Here is a 17580-nt window from a genome sequence, read left to right as displayed (position 1 = left end):
AAGAGCTGAAAATGTTTTTGTAAGAGTCTCAGCAATTTTTGCTCTCAGTTGTCAGCTATTACTTACGTTACTTTCATAACAATCTTATAATTGTTTTTTAACATTAATGATGCAACAAACCTCACGGAACAACATACAGTGTTCCTACTTCTAATAAAAGTGGGGCTTTTCTGCTTATTCTTTGCTTTCTATACAAGTATTGCATTTCAAATGTTTTCTTAATTTCAGACATAACAAACATGCCATGTTTGCAGAAAGAGAAACTAAAGATGAAAGCAAATATTTATATGCTTTTAATGCCAGATTCCATTTAATAGAGGGGTACTTGCAGGAATGGCATGTTAATAAAGCAGATTACACTGTGTCTCAGTGTATACTTTTAAAATACTGTAGATTAAATATTTCATATCACATTCTATTTCCCTCCAAGTATATAGCTACAATATTGTAGCTACACAGCATTTTTAAATAAAGTGAATATTGACACTAGCTAACAAGTAAATATTTTTAAATGCCTCTTTTGACACATAAGATCAAGAGGCTACACAAAACCAATAGTATTTGTACTAGAGAATCAAGCACTCAAAAATAAGAGAAACCATGTAGTTTTCCCAGCTAACATTGTAACACTTCTGCTGCACATACCCATCCTGCTTGCTGAATAAGGTAACATTTATAAAGGACAAGGATGAGGAGCAGCAGATGAAAAAAACAAAAAACACACAAGAAATTGAGCAGAGTCAGTGCAAGATAACTGACAGAGAGAAATAGCTAGTTTTAGATTGCCAAGACAACCCCAAAAGTTAGGATTTCCTAACTTGAAAATTCTGGACCTGCAGTCTAAACAAAATCCTTCTAGTATTTTTTTTTTGAACAAATTTGCCATTTTCTTCAGCCAAACTAGCTGGTGGCAGTGCGAGGCTACTTTCTGACTACCATTTGCCAAGAGCAGCAGGTACTGTCTGTCCCTCCCATACAGTGGAAAAGTTTTAGATGTCCTTTCCCACTCTCCTCTCTACACAGCACAGCTGCTCTGGCACTTCCCAGGAACACAATTTTTAGATGATCCCCATTTCTACCTTTAAAAAAATCAAAAAAACCCAAAAAACAAAAAAGCCCACCAAAAACAGGCAAATGAAAAAAAAAAAAAAACAACTAATGAGTATGAACAGTACAGTGTAAGCCACCACGTTCAAGAGTTTGGTATTTCAGTAAGAACTGAATGGAATTTTCAAGTAAAGAAACAACACAGCTCTGTAGCCAGGTCTGACATACAACCCCCAGGCATAGGAGTTCCCTAGTAGTCCCATCCATTATTACCAGTGCTAAGCAAGTTACAGGTCAGCATTGACAGCACTGAAAACTAAAACCACCTTAAGGCTCCAAGATGAACTACTGCACCTTTGGAAGAAGATACTCAGGTATAGACTTTCCAAAATACCTAGGCAACAGGACAGATATAAGTCCAGCATTAAAAATAAATTACAAAAAAAAGAGAAGAATGAAGAGGCAGGGGAGGTAAGCATTTATGTCCTATCATCAAAGGATCAATGCTTAGCAACTTCTGATCTGCACCCCTAAATCAGTAGTTCACAGATTAAATTCTGAGAGATCATATAATTAATTATAAATGACCTAGAGAATGACACTATCTATATAATTTAACTGCAAAAAGTGTAGAATATGAGATCTGTGTCAGAAATTCTGGTAGAAGTCATTCAAGGCAGTAGCATAGAAACTCAACCTAAGGTAAGCTGATCCAGAAATTCGTAAGCTACAAAAGTTGTGTAGAAATTATGAAGTATGCTGTTCCACACCCAGTCTTTTTAAAACATCCTGAACATTAGGATAATTGCTTTGGAAAACAGAATTATTAAAAATTGTGCTACTAAAATGCTCATTCATAGACTCCAACTATCCAGAAAAGGATAGAAATCCTTCTCCTTAAACTGAATATAAATTGCAAAATAGTTTTCCTCAAGCTTCACCAGATGTGAAGCTTCACACTCAGGAGCTGCACCCAGCATGTACTTTCCTCCACTGTGATCTTCATATCTGTACACTCTTCCAACTACCAACTCTGAAGAGCCAGCAATATGCTGAGGAGGTGTACAGCCTATGTATTAAGCAAGCAATCCAAACCAAGCATCTCCACATGTGCCTCAATTTCCAGAGATGTTGAAAACATATTAAGATCAAATTCTTCAGGTAAAAAAGCACTAGTGTTTAAACATTGAGTGTATATGTTTATTCTCTAGTAACTTAAATAGCTTATTTGGTCTTCCTTAAGGCCTCTAAAAAATCATGCTTCAGCTCCAAGGGAAAAAAAGAGTACATAAAAAACAGATTAGAGAAAAAGAATAATATAAATGAAGACTACTGTGAAGTGATCCAAATAATTTTTTAATACTTTATGGGTATGTACTTAATTCCTACAGAAACACAAGTGTGTTTCCTAAACAGACAAAAACTGAAGAACAGCCAAAGAAAATTGCACAACTTTGGTGCCAAAACTAGAGATTTGGGTCTGCAGTGTAATCACTTTTCCTTTTAATATGCCCATTTGTTTCACTTTTAATTCAGGGATCAGTTTTCTAGGACTGAACATGTTCACGTTACAAAGAGTACTTAAGCAAGGGTCTCTCTCAGCCAAAGACAAACAATTCATAATAAAGCTCAACTTTAAAATACCTTTAAACTGTACACTTTTTACACTTATGACATACAGAATAGGAATTGTACTTGTTTCTAGAAATATGAAGAGTTGCATAGATAGAAGAACGCTAAATTTCTCTGCAGTCTTGAAAAGAAAGTGCATCATTACCATGAAAAAAAAGAAAGAAAAAAATGCCTTATAGCTTTGCTCCTGGCATCTATTGACTATTTTAAAAAAAGCCATCTGACGATAGCATCTTTTTAGGGTCTGGTTTTTTTAAAAGCTGCCAATGGAATGAGCTGCCATAGGCACAGCTAAGAACATACTTTCTAACCCTCAACTCTTAGTTCATGTTCTTTCTTACAGTGTCCCAAAAAAAGCAAAACAAAATAACACTACACTACCAATTGGATTATCCTAATTAAGAGAAAGCCAAATTATTATACACCAACTTCTCCTTCCATGGACAGTAGTTCCTGTTTAAAGAGCAGTATTACTGGCCTACTGTCAAATAAAGTTTTTCTGCAATGCATCACTAAACATAAAAACCATTTTACCAAGCCAATCCTAACATAGAGCAATCAATCTGATGTTTGTAAACATCGCATGGGAGCTGAAGGCTGTTTGTCAAAGTCAGTCAATAAGTAGCTTCTTACATTAACAAAACTTACTACAGGAAAGAACTGCAGTCTCCAAACACATACTTATTTAGATTAATTTAACCAGCTTTAATTGCTCCCTACCTGGGACTTGGAGTCAGCTATTTAAAAGGCATTGCATTATATTAAAAGCCCTCACTTCTGTGCATTCAGAGTCCAGTCACAGGACAGGAAATGAGCCTGCACATGGAACTGGTGCTATTTGAGAAACTTTCCAAACTACTGCTCTTAAATTAGTAAGAATTTCATTCAAGAGGTAAACAAATATACTGGTGTTGTAAACATACAAACATAAATTTCAGAAACACCTCTGGAGTAGTTATTCTGCTACACAAGGAAAACACTTCCTTGAAGGTTTTTTGTAAAACTTACATAGATATTATACTACAAGTTTATTCTTAATTTATGTGAGATGAACACGATTCAAAACTTACATACACAATTGAAATTTTCATTTTGTATCTCTTAAAATTAGAAAAATAAGCTCAGAATCCAAAATTACAAATAAAATTAAGTTTGAGCTTGGTTTTTTTCCTTAATATGAAGATCAGCTGCATCTACTATTCCAAATTCAGCAGTTAATTCTTAGAAGTACAATGAATGACAAGTGGAAACACAACAGACCTTAGTCTGACAAAAAAACTCAAACCCAACGTTCTGAGGACAAGACAGATCACTTGATCACTTAGTAATTTCTCTGAGGAAATTACTGCATTTTTAATGCCACTCCACAGAAGTGCAATGTACATAATTAACAGCAGTTCTCTGAAAAGGGCCTTTAAAGAAAGCATGTAAAAAAGGTACAAAAACTTCAAGGTGTCATCTAAAAGCACTGGTTGAAAATTAAATTTATTAAATAAAGGTTTCTCATATTTTGATGGTTTGCTTACCTCTGGGGGGGAATATAAGGAGCAGATACTGTTGGCATAACTGTACAGGGTTCAACCACTGTTTTCTTGGCTTTTTTTGTCTTTTTCCTGATTTTTGATGTAGACCTAGCAGTTCTGACTGATCCCTCCTTTCTACAAACACCGTTTTTGATTTCAGCTTCTCCATAAATATTGAGCGGTCTCCGTGTGCAGCCTGGTGGAGTATGCACATCGCAATAGGCAGTCTTTTTCACAGAGAACGTTGTTCCACTGCCAGTCAGTTCTTTCACAGGTTCCATTTTCATATATAGACCAGCCTTTTGAGCACACGTCACATGGAATGCAGTATAGCAGTTTGCTTTGTGGCACTGGATGCAGGCACCAACACCTTTCTGTTTACAGAGGTAGCATGTTAACTTCCATCTGGCCGGGGGAATGTTCCTGACACCATCAATTGGCTCAATAAAAACCGTATTGGCAAATCCAACTTCTGGAATCCACAGAGCACACACCACGTGTCCCCAACGATCATCATCTGTCTTTTTAAAGGCACCTCCCTTGTTTGGGCACAGCACACAGTCTACGGGCCGAGAGCGGGACTGCAAACAGTGTCTGCAGAGCCACTGGCCCTCAGGTATATATGGCACCCCATAGCATTCCTGATGTACTGCTAAATTACACATATCACAAAACAGGATCACATTGCTGTTCTGACATTCACCATCCATGCATATACAACACACTGCATCTTCATCAATTAAAGACTGATGATCACCCTGTTTTTGGTTCTCACAATAAGACTCTTTTTCAAACCTATCCATAAGGAATTCAAACATATTTTGGGAAACAACTGACACTCCATCACTTTTCCGCTTATCATTGATCAATTCTAACCATGCATAATCTTCTTCATCCATGTCATACTCAACTTCGTTATCAAGTTCTTCTGCTGACTTCTCAATGAATTTGTAATAAACTGGAGGTCTCCGAGGAGCTGAAGGGGGACTGTATTCAACAATCCGTACTTTTGGTTCTGGAAGAGGAGCTGTTGTAGCAGGTATACCATGCGAGCTCGGAAGAGCTTCATTTTTCTTTTTCACTTTGTTATTTTTATGGCGTTTGCTTCTTAGACAAACTGGTGGTCTTTCACTATTTTCTTTATTGCTGTTGCATTCGCTCATTTCCTGGGCAGTAAGATCATCTTCTAATATAATTTCTAAAGGATCAAAGATACTGATCCTATGCAGGCGACCTTCAATTTCTATTTCAACCATCCTTTGAGCTTGAGCGTATGTCAAGGTTTCTCGTGTCGGGGAGTGCTTAATACTGCATGGGGAAGAAGAATGCCTTGCTGCCGATACTCGATGACATCTTCCTTTTCTCCTCATTTGGTAATGTTTACCTAAAATTAGAGCAACAGTTAATACTATGAACTTCAAATAATCATATTAAAATATCAGTTTTACCGTAGTAAGGGAAAAGACCTTTGGTTCTACAGCCCTCTATGCAGATATTTAACTAAAAGTAAACAAAACCATAAGCTGTCACTCTTACTCAACAGGACTGCTCAGTTTCATACAAGTTTAACCTGAAGATCAATAGATCTTCTAAATAACAGCTTCCCTGAGTAAACACAGCTATACAAAATCCTTACTAGAAATCCTCTAGAAGCACTGTTGGCAAGACCACTGAGTGAGAACAAAAACATTTCAGATGAGTCACAGATTAAAAAAAACTGCATTTGTTACTTTGTAAGAAAACCTTTAACAGAATACTTAACACCTTAGGGGCACCTGCAGTTTCAAAATTTTTGCAACAGATTATGTCCTCTAGACCTCTCTTCAAAAGAACTAATGCAATTGTGAAAGAAAAATTAGCTTTCTCTGAGTTTTTTTCCAGTGTAATTTGAAACACTCATGTTATCAACTCAACTACTATAGCTATATTTAAAAGCTAGAAAAGCACACATAATTCCACATTTGGCAAGTGGGCAGTTTGACAGCCCTGTACTTTTTTTTACTTTCCTCAACCCTTAGTGAGACCATTATTCTTCACAACATGACAAGAACATGACAGAACTCTTAGTGCCCAATATGGTGCAGTATGGACTGCAACCAGTAAATATTTCACCTGTAAAGCAGATTTGACTTAGGGCCAAAACATGTTCCCTGCTTTTAAGTACACACAGTCTTCTCCTTCAACAGATTCTTCAGGAGCTGTTCTCAAACCAACTGCTGATAGAAATCTTCCTGATTACAAACCCACTCCCAAGCTCTTTAAAACAATTTTTAAGTTTACAACCTACTGCAAAAAGATCACATACCATACAAAAAGACAGCTTTCTTCCCCCACTCCAAAGCCCCATAACTAGGATGGTTACTGAACTTTTAAGTTAAAAGTGTCCATACATACTCATGCCTTTTGACGTGTTCACTTCACACTGGGTGGGGTTTTTCTCCTATAAGGGTTGAAAATTTTATAAACCTGACTAACATTGTCAGACTGACATTTGTCAATAGACAAATTTTATTCCACTGCTTCCTTCTTCCCAATAAATCATTAATAAACAGTATCATTCAACCTCAGCTACATAAAAAAACCTTAATCTTTAATCACTGCCTAAAGTATTATTAAGGCCTGCCCATTTCAACTCTGCATTTTGAGTCAGGGCTGCTCACCATAACACAAGTAGTGTTAGCATGTATTGCCAAAATAGTGGAGAAATAGAAAAATCAAAACACAACTGCTGTGAAAGACCAGTATACCTATTTCAGGAAGCAAATAGCAAGCACTGAACAACTAACTACATTAATTATTCCATGCTGCTTGCCTTTTGCTTAAGTCTATGATGCCAATTTCTAAAGGCCTCAAAGTACTGAGGGAACTCCTTTCACAGGAAGACTACTAGATCACTTAGGCAACTAACCCTAAGACTAGCTCCCAAAAGGCTCTGATCTGTCTGCTCTCACAAACACACTCTTAGGTTTTTATAACCTAAGCTAGTTTTATTATTCATGCAAGAATTGTGCTTCTCATAAATCTGACTTTTACACAACTCATTCTTAACCCTAATTACCAGTTTCTATGCCATATAGAAAGTTCAGACAACAGCCAGTGCTTAATCATGACAAATCTCTGTTCTGATCTTTATAAACAACAGAAGAATATAAAAGGTTCCATTTCCTCAAACAACTTTGGAAGAAGCATTTAATAATTAAATTCTGTAAAACAACACAGGATTCAATCATACTAGTTTCTAAACTGCAGAAAACAGTTTAAACAACTAATACTGCCAAAGAAGGTCCAACCACTAAAACATACCAGTAATTTAACCAAAACTAAAAATTAGTTTCCAGTTTCAATGCAGATTTTGTAATTTAGAGACCCAAATGTATTACAATGGTCCTGATTTCTGTTATTGTGGACAAGTAATGATGGATTCTTCAGCTAAAACACACTGATGTGTCCATGTACAGCAACTTATTACAGATCAAAATGACATTACTTGTCAATCAAGAAACAAGGTTTACAGCATGTTTACCTCGTACAATTGCATTTCAATTCTGTCTAGAAGCAAAAGCCTGCTTTGGTACTTGTAATGCCCCTTCCTACATTTTAGCTGATTGTGTATCTGTTTGTAGTGGCTCCTGAGGATAGAGACTGTTTCAGAAAAATTCAGACGGAAGGATGAGAGGTGACCTTCAGAAATCAAAAACATATGTAACTTGTCCACACTACCTTAGCCCAGTACCACAGAAAAATACACGAATACTATGTTTCCAAGCTCTCCACCTCCCTCTGTTCCTAAGATTCTCGAGTATGGCTTCAGGCAGGAATTAAAAATAGGAAGAAAATACTCAAAAGCACAAGATCTTTAATCTTGCTTAAAGATTTAGGATGGCTGTTGCAAAGGTAAAACGAACTGTAGGAACCAGACTGATAAAAAAATGATTGAGCTAACACCTAGGTATACTGTAATACTCAACAGAAAATACATCTGACTTAAGAAGGAAGTTACAGTCTCAAACACAGACTGGATACCCTACAAATACAATTTAGTGCACACAAAATCGAAACTGGTAGTACTCAGGCCGAATTTCATGCAAATTTAGCGTGAATAACTTAAATGCCCCAGAGGCCAAAGCAGTGTTTTGTTTCTCCAAAATTCTTGTTTGCAAATGTTCTATAAATACTCCGGATGAAGACCAGAGTTCTGCATAGCAAATTCATGACCCACAACTGGTTTGCTTTTCCTACGCAATTATCAGCTGGCACTTCTCCGTCCTACCCCCTTCCCAGTATCCTGTAGATCAATAGGAATGAGGACCAAGATGAAAATTTGAAGCGCAAACTAAGACAAGTTTCCATTCAATGACCACAAAGATACTGCACTAACCGCACACAAAATTATTTTAATGCACTTCTGTTAGCACTGTCCTGCCCTCACAGACTGCGGGATATAAACCAGGAAAGTTATCCACAGCTCTCATCTCCTAGAATTACATCAGCTACTTGGGAAGGAAATCACCAGCAGATGTTTTTCCTTTCCATAACAGAAGTACATTGAGATAATTTCACAGAAATATTGAGATAGCTGTTTCTGTGAAATACGTGATATGAGGCAAAAATAAAATTAAAAAAAGCTATTTATCAAGGTGTAGGATAGCTAAAACTAACACGAAAGGTACAGTACCATACACTTCTAAATTACAATCTCTGCCCTAGTTACCTTCCTCCTCTTCAAATAAACTGCCTTTAGTCCCTGGATTCCTGCTCAATGGATTAGGGAATTCCACTCTCAATGGCACTTTCATGTAGACCATTAAAAAGAGAAAGACACAGGAATATTCTTTAGTCCTAGACAACGAGGGACGATAAGCAAACAGTGCTTACACGCACACTGGGTGGACACCACCCGCCGCTCCAGCCGCGCAGCGGGAGCGATTCCCCGGGGCACGGCCCGGAGCGGGGCCTCACGGAGCCCAGCGAACGTGCGCGGGCACGGCCAAGACACGCGGGACCACCAGAGCCGTTCTCTCCCGGCCCGATGGAAAAGCCCAGCGCCGCCAGATCCCGCGGCCATCCCGGAATCCAGCCTCCCGCGCACGGCTCTGCCCACGCCCCCGGGCCCGCCCCCGCCGGTGCCGCGCCAACACTTCCTGCCCACGCCCAGGGAGCCTCCAACGCGCTCCCTCCCCTGCCGCCGATGGTTCCTGCCCGGCGCGGCGCTCCCCCCTCCCGGCCCCCAGCAGGATGGTTCCTGCCCGGGCCCATCATCTCCAGCCCTTCCCAACAGTCACTCCCTCCCCGCCGCGAAAATACTCGGCCCACAAATATGGCGGCTGACAAAACAGCTCCAGCGGCGCCCTCCCTCCCTCCCCCAGACGGCCGCGCTCGCCTCGCCTCTCCGCCCGCCCGCCGCTGCCCTCCCCCGCAGGCGGCCGTGCCCGGTCCGCCCTGCTCCTTCCCCCATACCGCTCTCCCGTCCAACCGCGGCGGGACCCGCCGGCTCCCGGCCCCGCAACCCCCGCCCGTCCGTCCCCGCCGCCCACCCGGCCGTACTCACGCTGTGGGAGCCGCCGAGGAGCGGCTGACAGACCTCCCGCTCCGCCGCTGCGGCCGACGCTCGGCCGGGTTAATGGCGGAGGCCCCGCCGGTGCTGCCGCCTGGCCCCGCGTCCGGCAGCCGCGGGCGGCCGAGCGGGCGCTACGAGGGCCGCGCTGCCCGCGGCGGTCACCCGGCGCTGGGTGCGGGGCTGCTGCTGCCGCCGGGCGCGGCGCATTCGTGAGGCGCGGCGCGCGTCGCCGTCCGGCTGCGGGCTCGGCGCTCGGCTCCCGGGGCTGAGCGGCTCCCCTCCCCCCGCGGCACAAACAATGCGGCTTCACCACAGCGCTGCGCCGACGGGGGGGAGGAGGAGAGGCGGGCGGGGAGGGAGCGAGCGAGCGAGGGAAGGGACGTGAGGGCGCCAGGCACCGCCCAGCCCCGCCGCTCCCGCCGCCGCGGGGCGGGGCCTGCGCGCCGCCGCTCCCCGCGCCCCCGGCCGGCACCGGCCGCGCTCGGGGCGGGAACGCGCTGGCCCCGCGACCGCTGCGCGACCGCCCGGACCGGCCGGGCCCGAGCCCGAACGCGAACCCGAACCCGCCGCGCGTCCCCGGTACAACGTTCGAACGGCCCAGCGCGGGCGCCAGAGAACGGATGGAGGCGGGACACGGCTCGTTACAAAACCAAGGCTAAAAAGTTGAAGCGACTGGTATTTATTATCTCTTTGGGGGGAAGTGGAAGCTCAAGATTCCTTACGTAGAAAATGTGCTTGAAAGTCAGCTCTTTCGTGGTCTCTGGGTCAAGCTGCTGTTTGTAGATTAACTGATAATAGCCTTACATTTTGACAGAGAAAAAGGTTATTTTTGGCTTCCCCTGTGAAGGACACCCTTTGTTAGGTATTATTTTTAGACAGCCATTACAGCCATATTCGAGAGCTGAAGGATTTTACTGCAATACATTTCTGCAAAGCAGCTGCACCCACATACTTAGAAAACAATGTTTTAGCTGGCCCAGCCTTACACAAACACTTGCCTGTGCTGATCATCCAGAACAAGTCCTGCATATAGTAAAAAGCAATTGATTGACAGTAGGTGTGATTCTTTTTACCCATCAGTATTTCACATCCACTCAGCTAAATTGCTGCAAAACAACTTACCAATTCATTGTTATGTTTTCTCTAGCAGTAAGAGGATTCTTTCCCTCAAAAACCAGTTAATCCTACAATAAATATATTACTAGGGAATCAGAAAGAGATACACCTGTTATTGCTTGTAGAAAGTTAATTAAGGTCCAGAGAGTTTAAGCAACTAGGCTGGAGAAATCTTGTAGAATATGAAAAGTACTTTCCAAATTCTTTTTTCCTCATCAGGGACCATTTAGCACACTGACCTCTGAACAAAACACAAGCTATTAAAGCAGCTAACACCCATGCAGTCTGCTCAGTGTAGAATAGATCCTTAGGCTCAGACACAGTAAGTGTCTTCAACTTCCAACACAAGAAAGTTTGTACAAACTATGGAGGCCATCTGGTCATTTGTGTACTTGCCTGTGAAGAATTACTCTGCAGTTAAATTGTTTTAGTGATCCTGCCACCAAGTCTCAGAAGTCTTACAACATGCTGATATAAGGTAGTGTTGTTGCACTGGAATACGACCTGTGATAGAAATGTATTGAAGAGCAAGTATCATACCATACCATACCATGTACATTACTGTGCAGAGTATAAAAATGAATAGAAATAACATCAAAAAACATAATAAGATTATGATAAGGAAATATTTTGGTTTATCTTTTGAGGGGTAATTTATGTAGATCTACTGTGCAGTCGTACAAATACTTTTTAAGTGGAGACAAGTTTTCCACAGAAATCTTGATGGTGTCAGTATTCTAATGTGTCTGATAGACAGCAAGTCTGGCTTTTTTCCAGTTTTTTTTTCTGCCAGGTGGGCTACAGCATTCCATAGTCCCTGGACATCCCTTGATAACATGGTATTCCTTATTGGTATTTGCATCATTTAACCAATTTTCTATAATTTAAACTCATGCTTCTAGATTCTTCCAATTACTCTCAGTAAGAAGGTGGTGTGTGGAGTTTTCACTCTGGAGCATCCAGGCTAGGACACAGACCTCATGTCATTCCTTCATATGGTATTTCAGAGTAACAGCACAAAGATCAGGGCACGCTCAACAAAAAGCTCTGTATTTGGAGTCTTAGACTTCTAAATCATTTCTCATTGACCTTATGACAGGCTACCAGAGCAGGATGCTCAGCCTCTCCATTTTAAATATTAGCACATTAGCCCGTGTAGAACAGCATGTAGTACTGTCTGGGGCATCTGACCAGTCCTCAGCACACATGCCTATAACCTCAAAGATCTGTTACCTTCCTCTTTTCCACCTCACAAGTGAGACATGGTTACTCAAAAGAATACAATTCTACTAGCATATGGTTCAATTTCAAACCAAAAATAAGAAGCCCTCTGATCCCTAGTTTGATGGCAACAGACCCCTCAGCACCTTTTTTCACACCAGTTCAGCATGTGCAAGGGGCTTCAGTCCCAGTCCTTCAGAATCCTCACACCCCTACCTGGCAGCATCAAACTGTTAAACAAATTGCCAATGCTGACTCACTCTACATGGAAAACTTCACAGAAAGAGGATCTTCTGCCTACCAGCTTTCACCTACACTAGTTGTCAAATTTTCAGCAGAATCACTGCAAGAAAGATCACGTAAAGAAACATAATCACTATTTATCTGCCTCAGCATCCTCCTCTATTTTCTCATAGAATCAAACTTCATGAGACACATTTCTGTATTTCTAAAGTGTATCAGCTTTGTTTCACAGATTAATAAAAGTTAACTCAAGACTCGCTGCAGCAGTAAATACTGGCAGAGATACTGACCTACTTTGGATGCAACTTTGTATCCCTCTCAGGGCCTGGACAGCTGGCTGCTGAAGGGACAAGAAAGAAACGCAACTCACACCACACTCCTTAGAGCCTACAACAATCTGTATTTCAAGAAAGGTTTTGGACTGCCATAGCATACACATGTGGGTCTTCTTCCTATCATGATGACAAATCTGCCTAACCTTGCATGTGATACTTCTGTATGATGCCTTAAGGTAATGTATCACCAGTAAATTTTCAAGTTTGGCTTCTCTATCATACAATTTACACCTTCACACTCATCTATGAGATACAACATTGCCATGGTCCTCTCATCCTGCATGGGAATGCTTTTAGATCTCACTTACTTCATCAGCCATGGTATGTGGCACTGGTAGAATACTCGCAGGCGTGACTTCACAAGTTCACAAAAGAAAGGTTGTTCCCAAACCTCACAGAAGCCAGAACAGCATTCACCATGGAAAAGATTGTAACCTTACCAATAGACATTTTACAGCAGCATGCTCACATCATTTCAGCTGTTTATTTTCAGTCTGTGGGGTGGTGGTGCAGGATCACTCTGCATCTTCGGAGTGATCTTTGCAAATTTTTGTATTTACAGAAAAATACACATTATCACTGCTCCATCTCCTAGTTATCATTGGTATCTTGTAAGAAAGACTGGTATATCATACTAGACTAAATGGGATATATGGTTCCAAGTCCTGGATGACCATCCTGGAATGAAGATCAAATTTTTTGCTTCAAATATATAAAAGAAGTGTTGGTCCCTTTCACTCCTACTTGTTTACTGAATATATTCCTTGTTCTCTAGTTAGGAAGAATTGTCTGGATTTTCCTTCTCACTCCTCTGATGTGGAAGTTTAAGCTGTATTATGACAAAAGGGGAAATAAAATTAAATAATATTGGGGTATATAGTGTTCACCAACTGCTATGGAATCAAGGACTTTTTGTTTCTTACAGCCTCAGTAACTCTTACTTCCTGCACATACCACCTTTTTCATTCTCACAGCCAAAGCAGTTCTTTGTTTATTAATTGCTTAGACCCTTTGTCTGACCCTTCAGAACAGCTCATGTCGATCCAAATGAACAGTCTTCACCAAAACACAAGTTTAAAAATACACTGGGAGCTGTGTCAGTGCCTTTTATGGTACTGATGAAGGTCCAGAGACCTTTTATCCTCAGAGCTCCACCAGAAGTCACGCTTGATCAGGGTGCCTGCTAAGAAATACCTCTGTAAGCTTCATCTGCTAAGCAGGCCTATGGAATGTTATCTATAGATAAGCTTGACAATCATTTGACAGCATGGTCTTCATAGTAAAGCTGCTATGCAAAGGCCCTCACCCCATTTCCATTTAAGCATTTGTTGGAACTACTGCTTGGGGTCACCTACTGCAAGAAGAGGTATGTATCCTGTCCCTTGCTGACCGAGAGATACACCAAGCACTTTGCTGAGATATGCAATTGACAGGGAAACCTACTGCCTGCTTTACTTATCCACTATCTTGAATCCTTTAACATCATGTACCTTCAGGATTTTGCAGTTTTAAGGTGATCTCTACAGGATGTGCTCATAACTGTTGCATGGTGGAAGGTGAGGATTGAGCTCACTCCTCTGGACACTGCAAAGATGCAAAACCAAACTTCATGATTAGGATATACATTAAAACATACATAAGCTATACTTCAATAATAGAAAACAAAATCTGCATCCAAATTACAACATGCTGCAACACAAGCACAGAGCTTGCCCATGTACTGACCTGTAGGTCTGCCAAACAGCAAAACTATCATCTACTATTTTTGAGACTATTTTATCAAGAACAAACCGTTGGAACAGTTATTGACACTCATGTATGATCATATTGCTGTTTCCAAGAGTAGACAGAGCCATAATCAAGAGAATAATATTCCCCTTCTTTTCCATCATTGTCTCTTCAGTATCAATTATTCAATTCCTAGTGTTTACAGTTTGGCACCTTTATTATGTTCTGCATAGTAACTCCCCCTGCAAAGGTCTTTGTGGGAAGCTGTTCCTGCCACAGGATAACTACCATCAGAACAACCCCTTCATAAACAAGTCACCAATTTTTTGTTTAGCTCCCAGGAGTGCCTCCCTGCATGATCAGATGAAAATGATTATGAGCACAAGAGAGCAGCAGTAAAGTAAATCCAGGATTTGGGAGTGCCTCTTCAGCATCCTCAGTTATTAGCCATCATTAGTTTAGCTTACAAAAGCAGCTGCATATTTAGAAGTGGAGTGTCTGTCAATTCACACAGCATAACTAACTGAGCCAAGTTAGGGTAAAGACAATGTCAGTGGTAATGGGTACCAATGGGATTCAAAAAACAAAACAGTAATTGCTATGCAAAAAGTTCTAAAAATATACTTGCACAGCAAAGAAATCCAAAACAGCATGGCTAATCTACATTGGATTTTGACCTCTTTCTTCACAAGACACACTGGGGAAACCTGAGTAGCAGACATAAGACAGAATTTACAGAAAGATAACACAAAAAAAGGACCTATTTGAACTGAGCAATTTTGTCAAATGCAGCCATAGCAAAGGGAAAACAAAGTGTGCTCCATACCTGTATCTGATACACAATGATTTTTGAGAAATACAATATCTTTTAGTTTCTGTGGTTGTTCTCCTGATCAGGTTTGGATTTCATAAGATACCTGAGTTTGTGATAAACAAAGTAGCTTATTAAGATAGCATAACCCAAGTAAACAATGTTATGCAAATTCATTGCTACTGTCTCTCTTTCCTACTTCCTTTCCTCTGCACTGGAAAGCATTCTCTACACAGCACTCATCCAAGCAAAAACAAGTTGATCATTGCCTTCATAATTTTTAATTATACATAAAGTTTATTTTTTTTGTTGAAATCGTTAGAGTGACTTCCCTTTTCTCAATTCCCTTGGTGTCAGTTTAAAAACCTGCAAATGTAATATGAGATGTGAGGGAAGTTCTTTTCCTAGTTAGCTCACTCACAAACATGTATCTAAGAAACAATCTCCGATGTTTACAATGAGTGAATACTTCAGCCTTAGTATGATTAAGTTAAAATTCAATTAGTAATGAGACCCAAATCCAGTCTTAATTACTTTACTATCTCTTCCTCATTCATTCTAGAGGACAAACCTGGTCTGCAGGTGATTAAGATGGTTTGCAATGGAGGAAGTTAAACTGTTAGAATCCCTAGTCATTTGTCCATGATGACAAAATCCAAAAATAGATGGGCTAATTCAGAATTAAAATTTGCCTCCTCGTCTATATGGGGAAGGACTACAAGAAGGTGACATCAAAATCTGGGAAGGAAAAATAAAGTGAAAAATAAGTCAGAAGTAAGGACTCAACACATGACATTCACAAAAAAGCCTGAACCACCAAGAGCAACCAACATGGCCTGTAGCTTTCCTCTGTACAGAGAAACCCAACTAGTGTGTACCATTTAACAAGAAGAAATGAACCCTACACAACTTTGTTTGTCCCAGATTTGCTACTGCTTCAGCAAAGGCCTGATGCTTCCTCATAAAGAGAGCTTCCAAACTCACGTATATGTAAATCAGTTCTGACACTGATGGCTTCATCAGGTAGACAAAATCTCCACAGGCCCAACAGGAATGCTAGATTAGGAACTTCAAACTGATCTCTCCTGAAAGACATTCTCAAGCACCATGCTCACTCCACATAAAGGGCAAGTATGAGTAAATCCTGTCAACATGCTATTATATGCTCAACTCCAAGTCAAAAGCCAGTGACCTACACCTCTGATGTGCTACATAGTGAGGATCATACAGATTAAACAGTTGTGTTTGTAACAAAATAGGTAATTAATATAAATCCACAAGGGTACCATGGTTTTGGCAGTGAATGCTTGCTCCTAACTACTGTGTGATTGCTCATTCCTTCTTCTCTGAGCACTCACCTGGACACCTTGGATCTGATGAGTAGAGCCAAGTAGCCACTGAAATAAATGGGAATGTATGCTAAATATAAGTACTTTCCTATTTTGTAAGTTCTTAGAAATCATACCCCTGTGACAGATACTAAATTGGACATCCATAGTACTTCTGACCTCTATTTTAAGGTTTTGATCATTAAGCTGACATTGCCTGGATGGGTTCCTAGAAGAGGCTGGAGTCTACAGAAGAAGGAAAGGAGATCATTTTATTAAATGTATTACCTCGGTGCACACGAAAATCTGAAATTCTTTCTGCTTTATTCTACTGGAATTCTTTCTAGTTTATTCTACTGGAATTCTTTCTACTTTATTCTACTGTTATCTCTTAATGTAGTTTTAGTCTTCATGACTTCATATGGAAAATGCATCATTGATGCAGAAGTTACTAGAGGTGAAACCAAATGTTTGAGTGAAAATAAGCATACCAGAGCAGGTTTGGAGATAAATATTAAGTGCTCAATTTTGCTAAAACAAGGTAACAACATCAACACTACTAACTACACTGTTATTATCAACATTTAGTGTTTCCAAATGAATACAAATGTAGAAAGACAGAACTACATCAATTTATCGCTGCAGTACCAACATTATGTTTACTGCCAAGAAAGAAATGGAATGAAGGAAGTAATAAAATTAGATTAAGATGAACAGCCTGATGACTGGAGAGACCCTGAGACCACAACACACAAAACTCTGTCTGCAACACTAAACATCTACATTTGGCTAATAACATAATATTGAAATAGGTGTATTGAAGGTATACTTTAAGTTCTGTCACAGTAGGATAGGATATGAGAATTTAATTTCATTTCCAACATGTCTTAGGCTCTTGCTATAGCCTCCCTGAGAGCCTTCCAAGTTCAAGGTATACCCCAGTACTGAGAATGACAGAGAGATGGTTACTTACAGCTACGTGAGTGATGTTTCTTTCTTCTCTGAACCTGTAATAGCTTTTTTCCAGAGAACCCGAACA

The 17580-nt window shown here is 40.6% G+C and overlaps 1 protein-coding gene across 7 annotated transcripts in view; it reads right to left on the bottom strand.

The window, feature by feature from the left end:
• The window catches only part of BRD1 (bromodomain containing 1), a 62769-nt gene extending 48469 nt beyond the window's left edge, over window positions 1-14300 (bottom strand). The window contains exons 1-2 of one of the 7 annotated variants that reach the window (XM_071423830.1): window positions 14165-14300; window positions 4206-5586 (exon numbers count right to left, since the gene is read on the bottom strand). In XM_071423830.1, coding sequence (XP_071279931.1) covers window positions 4206-5572 — 1367 coding nt within the window. In that variant the 5' untranslated portion in view covers window positions 5573-5586; window positions 14165-14300. Of the gene's footprint in view, window positions 1-4205; window positions 5587-8913; window positions 9088-9750; window positions 10125-14164 lie in introns of those variants that run through there. The other 6 variants (XM_071423829.1, XM_071423833.1, XM_071423828.1 and 3 more) reach the window with 6 other exon arrangements.
• Between the last annotated feature and the right edge of the window lie 3280 nt (window positions 14301-17580).

The sequence above is a fragment of the Agelaius tricolor genome, unplaced genomic scaffold (genome assembly GCF_023055355.1).
Source record: "Agelaius tricolor isolate 1412-34295 unplaced genomic scaffold, bAgeTri1.0.p SCAF_3, whole genome shotgun sequence".
NCBI lineage: Eukaryota > Metazoa > Chordata > Aves > Passeriformes > Icteridae > Agelaius > Agelaius tricolor.
Note: the sequence above shows the minus strand (reverse complement) of the source record. Positions and strands in the feature narration are given on the sequence as shown.